Source organism: Halichoeres trimaculatus, unplaced genomic scaffold (genome assembly GCF_033239565.1).
Source record: "Halichoeres trimaculatus isolate MK-OKI-2021-1 unplaced genomic scaffold, fHalTri1.1 fHalTri1_scaffold_7, whole genome shotgun sequence".
Taxonomy (NCBI): Eukaryota; Metazoa; Chordata; class Actinopteri; order Labriformes; family Labridae; genus Halichoeres; species Halichoeres trimaculatus.
The window spans coordinates 20,018,705-20,032,029 of record NW_027437185.1 but is presented as its reverse complement, the minus strand read 5'-3'; the positions used below and the strand labels follow the sequence as shown (position 1 = coordinate 20,032,029).

The following is a 13,325-nucleotide window of genomic DNA, read 5'->3' as shown; positions in this document are numbered from 1 at the left end:
CAACATTCAGAGCACTTCAGCACCATGGATAGTGACTCTAAACCAAACATACAGCGCGTCATCTAAAGAGCTTTTACACACTGCCGAATTAAACTTACGAAAATTATAAAGTGGCACAAAGAGACTGGTTAAAAAATTATTACAAAGAATAATAAAGTTCACTAATAAAGTAATCTGACACCCCGATATAATCATTGAACAGCTGAACAACTGCCAGTATTTAGTCTCATATGTCTTACCTCAGTGGAGGCCCTCCTTCTGTCAGGGAGCACCAGTGTGTTGGCATGGCTGCCTGGGACTATAGTAGATCCTATACTCATCCTGGGTCCCACTAACATGTAGCGTTTGTCTCCAGATCTGTACTGGATGCTGTGACACAGTGTGCCGTCATAGTTAGTCTCTTGCAGATATTTGGAGGTATAGTCTGTGGATTTGGAGCACTGCATTGCAATCAGCACGATGATGCTGATGATGAAAAGAGCAGAGACTGAGGCCAAAGTGATCATGAGGTAAAAAGTCACATTACTCTCCTCATCATGGTTTGTGGCACTTTTGACATCAGAAGCAGCAAAAGCCTCTTTGGGCTCCACAACTTTGACAATGACAGTAGCTGTAGCTGAGAGGGAGACGTTGCCATTGTCTTTGACCAGTATGAGCAGTTTGTGCTCAGCCTCGTCTGTCTCTGTGAATGAGCGAAGTGTTCTGATCTGTCCTGTATAGCGGTCCAAAGCAAAGAGACTGTGCTCAGTGACTTCCTGCAGGGAGAAGAGTAACCAGCCGTTATATCCTATATCAGCGTCATAGGCTCTGACTTTAGTCACCACTTGTCCTGCGTTGGCATTGCGGGGAATCTCCTCCACCCCTTCAGCAGAGCCGTTGGAGCTGAGTGGATACAGGATGACTGGAGCGTTGTCGTTCTGATCCAGAATGAACACGTTGACTGTGACGTTGCTGCTCAGTTGTGGACTTCCAGAATCTGAGGCCACAACGTGGAACTGAAACGTTTTCACTGTTTCAAAGTCGAAACTTTTCAGCGCGGTGATGTGTCCGTTTTCAGAGTTGACGTTCAGGAAAGATGTGACGTCATTCTGACTCCCTTCTCTCACAATATGATATGTAATCGCTGCATTTTCGCTCACATCGTTGTCTGTTGCTCTCACAGAGAATATTGACTCTCCAGCAACATTATTTTCTACCAGATAAAAGTGTAATGGGTTTTGTTCAAAATGTGGACTGTTGTCATTCACATCTGATATCTGAATGCTGAGAGTTTTAAAAGTCGATAAAGGAGGATCACCACAGTCTGTGGCTTTGATTGTTATTTCGTAATGAGACACCTGCTCTCGGTCCAGTGGGCCCTTTGTAACAACAGAGTAAGTGTTTTCCTTGTAAGATGGTCTTAGTTCAAAAGGTACATCGTTATTAATGGTTGAAATGATTTTCCCATTCACACCAGAATCGCTGTCTGTCACGCTTATGAGTGAAACAATAGTCCCAGGCTTTGAGCCTTCAGGTACTGTGTTTGAGAGTGATGTGACCTCTATTTGTGGTGCATTATCGTTGACGTCTTTTATTTTTATTATGACTCTACATCTTCCAATTAATGGAGGTGTTCCTTTGTCAGACGCTTGAATATCTAGTTTGTAAATCTCGGATTCCTCGAAATCTAGTTCTCCTTTTAACTTAATTTGTCCACTTGAATTATCTAGTTCAAAAATATCATAAACTCTACGGGTTAATGTTTTGCTGAGTCTGTACTCTATTACTCCATTCGCCCCTTCATCTGGATCTACTGCATTTACTTTCGTTATAGTTGTACCAACTGGAACGTTTTCGCGAATTTCTATTTGATAGGTATCCTGACTAAACACAGGACGGTTATCATTAATATCAAGAACAACAACAGAAACATTTAAAGTTCCTGATCTTGGTGGTTTTCCTCCATCGACTGCTGTTACAATCAGTGTGTGTTCCTTCTTTTGTTCTCTGTCTAATGGTTTCTTCAGGACCAGAAACGGTGACTTATCCTCATCGCTCTGACTTGTCTCTATTTCAAAGTGCTCGTTAGATGTCAATGTGTATGTGCGAATGGAGTTTATTGCCGCATCAGGATCACGGGCCGCGTGAAGTTCGAATCGTGTTCCCGGAGATGCAAGTTCGCCTATTTCAAATCTCTGTTCTTTTTCAGAGAAACTGGGAGCGTGGTCATTCACATCAGTAATTTCAACAACTACGTAGTGAATTTCCAGAGGATTTTCGACAACGATTTTTAGCTCCGTTAAACATGCACCACTTCCCTCACATAGCTCCTCTCTGTCGATTTTCTTTTTGATTTGTAAGGCTCCATTGTCCGGGTTTACCTCAAAGAAAGCGTCCTTAGATCCTGATACAACACGGAACCGTCGATCAATCAAAGAAGATTTGTCCAAACCAAGATCCTTAGCCACATTTCCAACAAGGGTTCCTTCTTTCATCTGCTCTGGAACAGAGTACCTCAATTCAGCCAGAGCCTGCTCCCCAAAGATCAGCAGGAAGGAAAAATAAAAAGCAAACCAACATCGTAGTAGCCTTCCGTCATCCATCCTCATCTTAGCTTTCATGCACCCAAAGGATTCTTTTCTGCTACAAATTCAGACGTGCTCGCCCGATCAGCTTAGCATCTTGAGAACTCAAAATACACCAAACGTTCTCATTTGTCTCGCTAGCTCATACACAATGTATCCTCCGCTGTGAGGAGTCGAACAAAAGCTTTGATGGGGGAGGGACAAGGTCTTCCTTTTTCTTTTTGATGTAACAGTGACACCAAGTGGAACATTTAAAGCAGTTAAAACAAGCCATTTGAGGGCATTGCTAATTTATGGACGTAACGTCAAAAGCACAACGGAAAATATCACGACAGCGGCGAAGAATAAGCAGACTGTCAGAACAACAAACGCGTTATAATCTGGTCAGGTCACTGACATTCTTGGTTTCATATTACAGTTCCACGGAACACAGACGTTAGATAGGGAGGTAGATTTTAACAAAATCTGACATTTGAAACTGCTACATGATTGTAGTTTAAATACTACACCATATGAAATATATTCATCTTGCTTAAAAGAGACCAGTGCCTTTCAGCACCATGGATAGCTGTTCAAAACTATTTCCCCCCGTCATTCTGATAGCTACACTTTAATGATCCTCTTGGTTTCTGTACCTTCTTCACAATAATGACAAACACCTTAAATAGTTATTCATCAGGATACCAGCTTTTACATCAGTAAAGTGAATGAAACAACAACTATTCATTCACTATGGCAGCACTGTCAGGCCTCATGTTCTTATTAAGCAACATTATTACCGTTTTTAGTCTTATAATGCACCCTGGAAAAAACAAGTTCTTTCATTTCAGCACCACGGATAGCAACTTCTATATGCACCACTATTCCATTGTTTTTGCGGCATCTTAGTAGGTGTTCATTTGGTACAATGAGGAGTGACACCACTTAAAAATACAGAAGTTCATTTCAGACGAGGCCTGTTACTCTGAGACATTTTTTGGTGGATGTTTGCAAAGGTTTGTACCCCAGGTTTCCCAAAAGCAAAGCAGGAAATTGAATGATTTCATTATTCTATTTTTTTCTGAGACAAATTCATCTTTTTTTTTTTTGCTGAACATTAAATAGAAACATCATTGTGCTAAAATTGCTCAACAAAACTTGGGAACAAATAGCATGTTTGACATGAGTATCCAAGAGAACATATTACAGCTCTCGCACAACACATACTGATGTTGAGACATCATCATAAAAATGCTGAAAAAAATATATACATATTCAAAAATTAAAAGAGAGAAAAGAATCATGTTGAAAACAATAATGACAAAACACTAAGCACTTTACCTCAACCTTGACACATATAACATCTCTACATATCCTCCTGTCAGGGAGCCTTGTTGATAAGCACCATCCCCAAGCAATTCTAATAACAGAGGCTGCTAAAGTTTTGATTTCAATGTGTTTTTTACTGACAGAGGTGGACAATTTCTACCTGAGCAGCAGACAGACAAAACCAAGGCATTAAAAAACTCATATGAGGCCGACTAACTTCAAATTATCCAACAATATATTCTTTGATCCAAACCACAACAGTAAGTCTCAGACATTCTGCAAATTAATGTCCTACCTCAGTGGATGTCCTCCTCCTGTCAGGGAGCACCAGTGTGTTGGCATGGCTGCCCGGGACAATAGTAGATCCTATACTCATCCTGGGTCCCACTAACATGTAGCGTTTGTCTCCAGATCTGTACTGGATGCTGTGACACAGTGTGCCGTCATAGTTAGTCTCTTGCAGATATTTGGAGGTATAGTCTGTGGATTTGGAGCACTGCATTGCAATCAGCACGATGATGCTGATGATGAAAAGAGCAGAGACTGAGGCCAAAGTGATCATGAGGTAAAAAGTCACATTACTCTCCTCATCATGGTTTGTGGCACTTTTCACATCAGAAGCAGCAAAAGCCTCTTTGGGCTCCACAACTTTGACAATGACAGTAGCTGTAGCTGAGAGGGAGACGTTGCCATTGTCTTTGACCAGTATGAGCAGTTTGTGCTCAGCCTCGTCTGTCTCTGTGAATGAGCGAAGTGTTCTGATCTGTCCTGTATAGCGGTCCAAAGCAAAGAGACTGTGCTCAGTGACTTCCTGCAGGGAGAAGAGTAACCAGCCGTTATATCCTATATCAGCGTCATAGGCTCTGACTTTAGTCACCACTTGTCCTGCGTTGGCATTGCGGGGAATCTCCTCCACCCCTTCAGCAGAGCCGTTGGAGCTGAGTGGATACAGGATGACTGGAGCGTTGTCGTTCTGATCCAGAATGAACACGTTGACTGTGACGTTGCTGCTCAGTTGTGGACTTCCAGAATCTGAGGCCACAACGTGGAACTGAAACGTTTTCACTGTTTCAAAGTCGAAACTTTTCAGAGCCAAAATATCTCCAGTTTCAGAGTTGATGTTTAAAAATGACGTCACTTTATTTTCATTCCCTGCATCTCTTACAATATGATAAATAATGAGAGCATTGTCACCTTCGTCACGATCTGACGCTGACAAGGAAAACACTGACCCACCTGCGGGATTGTTTTCTGTTATATAAAAGTTGTATTGTGGTGATGTAAACAGGGGACTGTTATCGTTTACGTCTGATACAACAACTTTGAACGTCTTCTCAGTAGTCAGGGCTGGTTCACCTGCGTCTTTGGCGACAATTGTTACGTCATACATCGATTTGTTTTCCCTGTCAAGCTGGGATTTTGTCACTATAGCATACATATTGTCTTGTATTGAGGGAGTCAGTGCGAAAGGGGCACTGTCCTTTACAAAGCTGATCACTTTTCCGTTCACTCCAGAGTCCAAATCACTGATGCTAATAAGTGCTACCGTAGTGCCTGGTCTGGAATCCTCTGAAATTGTGTTGGACAGAGATGTTACCTCAATCACAGGTGCGTTGTCGTTTACATCTTTAATATTTACAGTAATACCTTTCTCCGTTCTTAGTGGAACAGCACCGCTGTCAGATGCCTGGATATCTATCTCATAACTATCATCCACTTCGTAGTCTAATTGTCCTTTCACCGTTATCTCACCTGTGCTCGGGTCGACATCAAAAAGCTCGCGCACCTTGCTATTCACATTGCCAAACGAGTAACTCACATCCCCATTCAGACCATCGTCCTGATCTGTTGCATTCACTCTGATGACTATGGTTCCTACTGGTGAATTCTCATTAATCTCTGCAGAATAAACATCTTTTGTGAAAACAGGCGCGTTATCATTCACATCTAAAACATCGACCAGAATCTCCATGGTCCCTGTTTTAGGAGGTTTACCTCCATCCAGGGCCGTGAGGATTAGTTTATGGCTGCTGTAGGTCTCTCTGTCTAACGGACTCTGTATTTGTAAAATTGGGACTTTTCCATCTTTTCCGCGTTCTTTCACTTCCAGACGAAAGTTATGATTTGCACTGAGTTTATACTGCTGAACTGAATTCACGCCCCCATCTGGATCAAGCGCAGCGTGCAACTGAAATTTAGTTCCCGGAAGAGTGGACTCTGAAATCTCCAGCCTTTTGTTGTTCTCGGGGAAAGATGGAGCATGATCATTTACGTCCAGCACTTCCACTGCAACATAATGGATCTCCAGTGGGTTTTCAAGCACAGTTTTAAGATTTATTAAACACACGCTGGTCCGCTGGCATATTTCCTCACGATCAATGTTACGGCTTACATATAAAATCCCATCGTTCTGGTTTACCTCGAAAAGAGAGTCCGTTGAGCCAGAAACAATGCGAAAGCCCCTCGCTTTTAAAATGGTCGGATCTAATCCAAGATCTTTTGCTATATTTCCGACAGAAGTGCCTTGTTTGATCTCCTCCGATATTGAATATCTTATCTGTCCCGAAGCCTCGACGAAAATCAAACTCAGAGCCAGAAAAAGGGAGGCGCATCTCCTCCATTGTTGCAATGGGCCCCGTTCGCCTCGCTCCATTGTCTGGTGTCGATGGATAAAACTAACTAATACAAGGAAGTCCGCTCCCTGTTTATATGCCCAGCCAAGCCAGAAAAAAAAACATTCACGCCTCACGATGTGCTCCGTTCATGAGGACGAGGAGACCCTTGAAATAAAATCCAGTACGGAGGCTAATGGTCTGCCCTCCTGAATGCTTCATGGGCAGTCTTACACATCTTTAAATGGTGAACCGATGTGGTGCGTATTTCTGGTTGTTTACTGCCACCATGCGCTTATAGGCTACCACAAAGACAGATTCATCTGAACCCCTCAACGATACAATTTCAAACCAAACACCCCATAAGATAAGTATCTTCACTTTGGGGTGAACATAAACACCATCTATCTAATCATAAAGTAATGAGTAAATGATGACTCATTCCCGTCCAAAAGAAAGTTTTTTATCACGCATAAACTAAAACCTTCATATCATGGGTTTTAAAATATCTGGTCCTCAACCATTTCATAGCAATATAATGATGGACTGTAATGTATGCAAACAACAGCAGATGTCTTCCCCAAAAGCAACATTTAGCTTGAAGTACATTATTACAAAAATAGCAGCAACGTATTTTCGACGATGATACATGGTTAAAACAATATTAATGACATGTGGATAGATCTTAAGTGATCCTAATATAAATATGGACACTGGAAAATATTGTTTTTATGAACTGCAAAACCAACAAAAGCTCGCTCAACAATAAGAAAGCTTGCGGCTTGCTTGACAACATTCAGAGCACTTCAGCACCATGGATAGTGACTCTAAACCAAACATACAGCGCGTCATCTAAAGAGCTTTTACACACTGCCGAATTAAACTAACGAAAATTATAAAGTGGCACAAAGAGACTGGTTAAAAAATTATTACAAAAAATAATAAAGTTCACAAAAAAAGTAATCTGACACCCCGATATAATCAATGAACAGATGAACAACTGCCAGTATTAAGTCTCATATGCTCTTACCTCGGTGGAAGCCCTCCTCCTGTCAGGGAGCACTAGAGTGTTGGCATGGCTGCCCGGGACTATAGTAGATCCTATACTCATCCTGGGTCCCACTAACATGTAGCGTTTGTCTCCAGATCTGTACTGGATGCTGTGACACAGTGTGCCGTCATAGTTAGTCTCTTGCAGATATTTGGAGGTATAGTCTGTGGATTTGGAGCACTGCATTGCAATCAGCACGATGATGCTGATGATGAAAAGAGCAGAGACTGAGGCCAAAGTGATCATGAGGTAAAAAGTCACATTACTCTCCTCATCATGGTTTGTGGCACTTTTGACATCAGAAGCAGCAAAAGCCTCTTTGGGCTCCACAACTTTGACAATGACAGTAGCTGTAGCTGAGAGGGAGACGTTGCCATTGTCTTTGACCAGTATGAGCAGTTTGTGCTCAGCCTCGTCTGTCTCTGTGAATGAGCGAAGTGTTCTGATCTGTCCTGTATAGCGGTCCAAAGCAAAGAGACTGTGCTCAGTGACTTCCTGCAGGGAGAAGAGTAACCAGCCGTTATATCCTATATCAGCGTCATAGGCTCTGACTTTAGTCACCACTTGTCCTGCGTTGGCATTGCGGGGAATCTCCTCCACCCCTTCAGCAGAGCCGTTGGAGCTGAGTGGATACAGGATGACTGGAGCGTTGTCGTTCTGATCCAGAATGAACACGTTGACTGTGACGTTGCTGCTCAGTTGTGGACTTCCAGAATCTGAGGCCACAACGTGGAACTGAAACGTTTTCACTGTTTCAAAGTCGAAACTTTTCAGCGCGGTGATGTGTCCGTTTTCAGAGTTGACGTTGAGGAAAGATGTGACGTCATTCTGACTCCCCTCTCTCACAATATGATATGTAATCGCTGCATTTTCGCTCACATCGTTGTCTGTTGCTCTCACAGAGAATATTGTCTCTCCAGCAACATTATTTTCTACCAGATAAAAGTGTAATGGGTTTTGTTCAAAATGTGGACTGTTGTCATTCACATCTGATATCTGAATGCTGAGAGTTTTAAAAGTCGATAAAGGAGGATCACCACAGTCTGTGGCTTTAATTGTTATCTCATAATGAGACACCTGCTCTCGATCCAGTGTTCCCTTTGTGACTACAGAGTAAGTATTTTCTTTATAGGAAGGTTTGAGTTCAAAGGGTACATCGTTGTTCATGCTCGTTATTATTTTTCCATTTACTCCAGAGTCTTTATCTTTAACTTTGATCAGAGCAACAATAGTCCCAGGCTTTGAATCTTCAGGTACTGTGTTTGACAATGATGTAACTTCTATTTCTGGAGGGTTGTCGTTAATGTCTTTTATTTTGATAATGACCCTACACTCACCTGCTAATGGCGGTGTTCCTTTGTCTGATGCCTCAACATCGAGTTTATAAACATCATTTTCCTCAAAGTCAACAACTCCTCTAACTTTAATTATTCCTGTTAATTTGTCCAACTCAAATAATTCATAAACCCTTTTCTTCAAAGTTTTTCCAAGGCTGTATTCCACCAACCCATTGGAGCCTTCATCTGGATCTGTGGCATTCACTCTAATAACTGAAGTTCCGGCAGCAACATTTTCCTCTATTTCAATTTGATAAACCTCCTGACTGAAAATTGGACGGTTATCATTACTGTCAAGAACAATAATAGTTACATTTAATGTTCCTGATCTTCGAGGTTTACCTCCGTCAGCTGCTGTAAGCAGCAGTGTATGTTTATTCTTTTGTTCTCTGTCCAACATTTTTCTAAGCACTAAAAATGGTACTTTATCCTCATCACTCTGGCGGATATCTAATTCAAAATGTTCATTTGTGGTCAAAGTGTATGTGCGGATAGAGTTAACTCCAGCATCAGGATCACGAGCGGCATGAAGCTGAAACCGCTTTCCTGGTAATGTCTGTTCTCCTATTTCAAATACCTGTACCTTTTCCGGAAAATCCGGAAAGTGATCGTTTACATCAGTTATATCTACAACTACGTAGTGTATTTCCAAAGGATTTTCAACGATGACTTTGAGCTCCATCATGCAGGCCCCGCTCCCCTCCTGACAGAGCTCCTCTCTGTCTATTTTCTTATGGACATATAGAGCCCCATTGTCCCGGTTTACCTCAAAAAACGCATCCTTTGATTCAGAGACAACGCGGAACCTGCGATCAAACAAAGAGCTGATATCCAGTCCAAGATCCTTGGCAACATTTCCAACAACAGTTCCTTCTTTCACCTCCTCAGGAACAGAGTAGCGTATTTCTCCCAAAGCCCGATTTCCGACGAACAACAGAAGAAACAAGCGCAGAGCAAACCAGGAACACAGCTTTCCCCCAGCTTTGCCCAGCAGCCCCATCGTTCCAAAATAACCTCTTCAAACACAAAAACACGATCCTTATTTAAATGTCTTCATTAAAACAATTGTATGAAGCACATCTAGTGGTCCAACACGGTTCCATCGGTTCGCGACTGGACTCAAATGTCTTCTCTTTATCACAGGGCAAACAAAAGCTTTGTGAGGGGAGGGACAACGCTTCATGTTTTTTTTCTAATGTAATGCTGACACCCAGAGGTCAAAAATAGTAACAAGCTATAAACGTATTATTTTATTCTCGTTGCAAATATACTGTACGGGAGCCGTGAAGTAGGCTTTCATAGATTCCAAGATTTAACCAAAAGACTTAAATGTTTTAATTACGCGGCAAACACGCGTTGTGTGGGTATATTGGATTATATGGATCCGCATGTAAGCTAAATGTGCTTATACTCACGAAGTGAATGGGCACATAATTTATCTTAATGCACTTTCCTCTATATCATGTTCTGAACAAAATTCTTCGTTTGCAACTTCGTTTCAGCACCAAGATTCCGTTTCTCACCAAACCTTTCTTTCCAAGAACGGTTAACCCTAACAACCAGTACATCTATAGGAATGAAAATGGAAAGACAGCAACTAAAGCTTTCGTTCATGACTTTGGTAGGAGTGAGGAAATTGAACAGACGGAAATATATTTTATCATATCCAGTTATTCGATCAGATAGAAACCTAGTGAGGTCTAGATCTCTTTTGAAATGGTGACCTGGCTAAGAAATCAGCAGATGAGATAACACAATAAAGCAAGAAGCGTTTTGATCACATGTGCATCTTCACATACAACCTTAAATTAGAACAGAAATAACGCCATTTGTCAAAACAGAAGTGATTGTCAGGGGGCTGGAAACTAAAGCTTTTACAGAGCTGAAACGTAATGGCAATAAAGCAATAGGCCTAAAAATTATTATGTTTTACTTTTTCCGAAGCTCTTACCTCAGTGGATGGCCTCCTTCTGTCAGGGAGCACTAGTGTGTTAGCATGGCTGCCCGGGACTATAGTAGATCCTATACTCATCCTGGGTCCCACTAACATGTAGCGTTTGTCTCCAGATCTGTACTGGATGCTGTGACACAGTGTGCCGTCATAGTTAGTCTCTTGCAGATATTTGGAGGTATAGTCTGTGGATTTGGAGCACTGCATTGCAATCAGCACGATGATGCTGATGATGAAAAGAGCAGAGACTGAGGCCAAAGTGATCATGAGGTAAAAAGTCACATTACTCTCCTCATCATGGTTTGTGGCACTTTTGACATCAGAAGCAGCAAAAGCCTCTTTGGGCTCCACAACTTTGACAATGACAGTAGCTGTAGCTGAGAGGGAGACGTTGCCATTGTCTTTGACCAGTATGAGCAGTTTGTGCTCAGCCTCGTCTGTCTCTGTGAATGAGCGAAGTGTTCTGATCTGTCCTGTATAGCGGTCCAAAGCAAAGAGACTGTGCTCAGTGACTTCATGCAGGGAGAAGAGTAACCAGCCGTTATATCCTATATCAGCGTCATAGGCTCTGACTTTAGTCACCACTTGTCCTGCGTTGGCATTGCGGGGAATCTCCTCCACCCCTTCAGCAGAGCCGTTGGAGCTGAGTGGATACAGGATGACTGGAGCGTTGTCGTTCTGATCCAGAATGAACACGTTGACTGTGACGTTGCTGCTCAGTTGTGGACTTCCAGAATCTGAGGCCACAACGTGGAACTGAAACGTTTTCACTGTCTCAAAGTCGAAACTTTTCAGCGCGGTGATGTGTCCGTTTTCAGAGTTGACGTTGAGGAAAGATGTGACGTCATTCTGACTCCCCTCTCTCACAATATGATATGTAATCGCTGCATTTTCGCTCACATCGTTGTCTGTTGCTCTCACAGAGAATATTGCCTCTCCAGCAACATTATTTTCCACCAGATAAAAGTGTAATGGGTTCTGTTCAAAATGTGGACTGTTGTCATTCACATCTGATATCTGAATGCTGAGAGTTTTAAAAGTCGATAAAGGAGGATCACCACAGTCTGTGGCTTTGATTGTTATCTCATAATGAGACACCTGCTCTCGGTCCAGTGTTCCTTTTGTGACTACAGAATAAGTGTTTTCTTTATAGGAAGGTTTGAGTTCAAAGGGTACATTGTTGGAGATTTGTAAAATAATCTTCCCATTAACTCCTGAGTCTTTATCTGACACACTAAGAAGTGAAACAATAGTTCCAGGTTTAGAGTCTTCAGGCACTGTGTTTGACAGCGATGTGACTTCTATTTCAGGAGGATTATCATTAATGTCTTTAATTTTGATAATGACTCTACACTCACCTGTTAACGGTGGTGATGCTTTGTCTGATGCCTCAATATCGAGTTTATGAACGTCGTTCTCCTCGAAGTCCACCAATCCTTTAACTCGTATCTCACCTGTACTTTTGTCCAATTCAAATATGTTATTGCCTTTTCTCCTCAAGCTTTTCCCAAAGCTATAAATAACTTCCCCGTTAGACCCTTCATCTGGATCAGATGCATTTATTTTTAAAACTAATGTATTAGGTGGAACATTTTCCTGTATTTCAATTTGATAAACCTCCTGACTGAACATTGGACGGTTATCATTGGTGTCAAGAACAATAATAGTTACATTTAATGTTCCTGATCTCTGAGGTTTACCTCCATCTACTGCTGTGAGCAGCAGCGTGTGTTTATCCTTTTGTTCTCTGTCTAAAGATTTCTTCAACACTAAAAATGGTATTTTTTCCTCATCACTCTGGCGTATGTCTACCTCAAAATGCTCATTTGAGGTCAAAGTGTATGTGCGGATAGAGTTCACTCCGGCATCAGGATCACGGGCAGTCTCTAACTGAAATCGTCTTCCTGGCAACGTGTGCTCAGCAATTTCAAATGACTGTTCCTTCTCAGGAAAAATAGGAGCATGATCGTTTACATCAGTGATTTCCACGATTACATAATGTATTTCCAAAGGGTTTTCAACAAGGATTTTTAACTCCATTAGACACGTACCGCTGCCCTGACACAGCTCCTCCCTGTCAATATGGCTGTGGACGTACAGAGCCCCATTATTCTGGTTGACTTCAAATATAGCCTCCTTACTTCCAGACACAACACGGAACCGTCGATCAGTCAAAGTAGCGATGTCAAGTCCAAGATCCTTCGCAACATTTCCAACAACCGTTCCCTGCTTCACCTCCTCCGGGACCGAGTACCGAATCTGAGCTGAAGCCTGAGTCCCAAACAGCATCAGCAAAGACAAATAAAAAGCAAGGCAGTCGCTGCCCATTGTTCGTCCGTTGGTTTCAATCCCCATCGTTATCCAACAACACAAAAATCCACTGAAACTTACTATTTCCCCACAGTCCTTAACGTCCAACACGCTTATTAAGACCACATAATTTCAAAACGGAGAGCGCGTTCACATCGAGTGACGGTCTGGAGTCCTACACGGTCTTTGCTC

The 13,325-nt window shown here is 42.1% G+C and overlaps 3 protein-coding genes across 12 annotated transcripts in view; 1 reads left to right on the top strand and 2 right to left on the bottom strand.

Moving 5' to 3' along the window:
- The window catches only part of LOC141793334 (fibroblast growth factor 18-like), a 296,332-nt gene that overhangs the window by 156,023 nt on the left and 126,984 nt on the right, over positions 1-13,325 (top strand). The gene's annotated exons all lie outside the window — the stretch shown is intronic.
- LOC141793331 (protocadherin alpha-C2-like) overlaps positions 1-13,325 on the bottom strand; it is a 222,007-nt gene that overhangs the window by 185,012 nt on the left and 23,670 nt on the right. Inside the window, exon 1 of one of the 6 annotated variants that reach the window (XM_074673932.1) lies at positions 4,168-6,557. The exons of 4 other annotated variants lie outside the window; for them this stretch is intronic. In XM_074673932.1, coding sequence (XP_074530033.1) covers positions 4,168-6,525 — 2,358 coding nt within the window. In that variant the 5' untranslated portion in view covers positions 6,526-6,557. Of the gene's footprint in view, positions 1-239; positions 2,707-4,167; positions 6,558-13,325 lie in introns of those variants that run through there. One more of the 6 variants, XM_074673929.1, reaches the window with a different exon arrangement.
- LOC141793819 (protocadherin alpha-3-like) lies at positions 7,494-13,318 on the bottom strand. Its single transcript, XM_074674688.1, has 2 exons — positions 10,824-13,318; positions 7,494-8,372 (listed from the first exon to the last, which is right to left on the bottom strand). Exons 1-2 carry the CDS (start codon positions 13,176-13,178, stop codon positions 7,494-7,496), a joined length of 3,234 nt encoding a protein of 1,077 aa, XP_074530789.1. The 5' UTR covers positions 13,179-13,318.

Bases quoted from the DNA above. Each gene is read 5' to 3' on its own strand.
- LOC141793819 (XM_074674688.1), bottom strand. From the start codon at position 13,178: ATGGGGATTGAAACCAACGGACGAACAATGGGCAGCGACTGCCTTGCT. The intron at 8,373-10,823 runs GTAAGAGCTTCG...ATTGTGAGAGAG, and splicing joins GAAGGAGGCCATCCACTGAG to GGGAGTCAGAATGACGTCAC.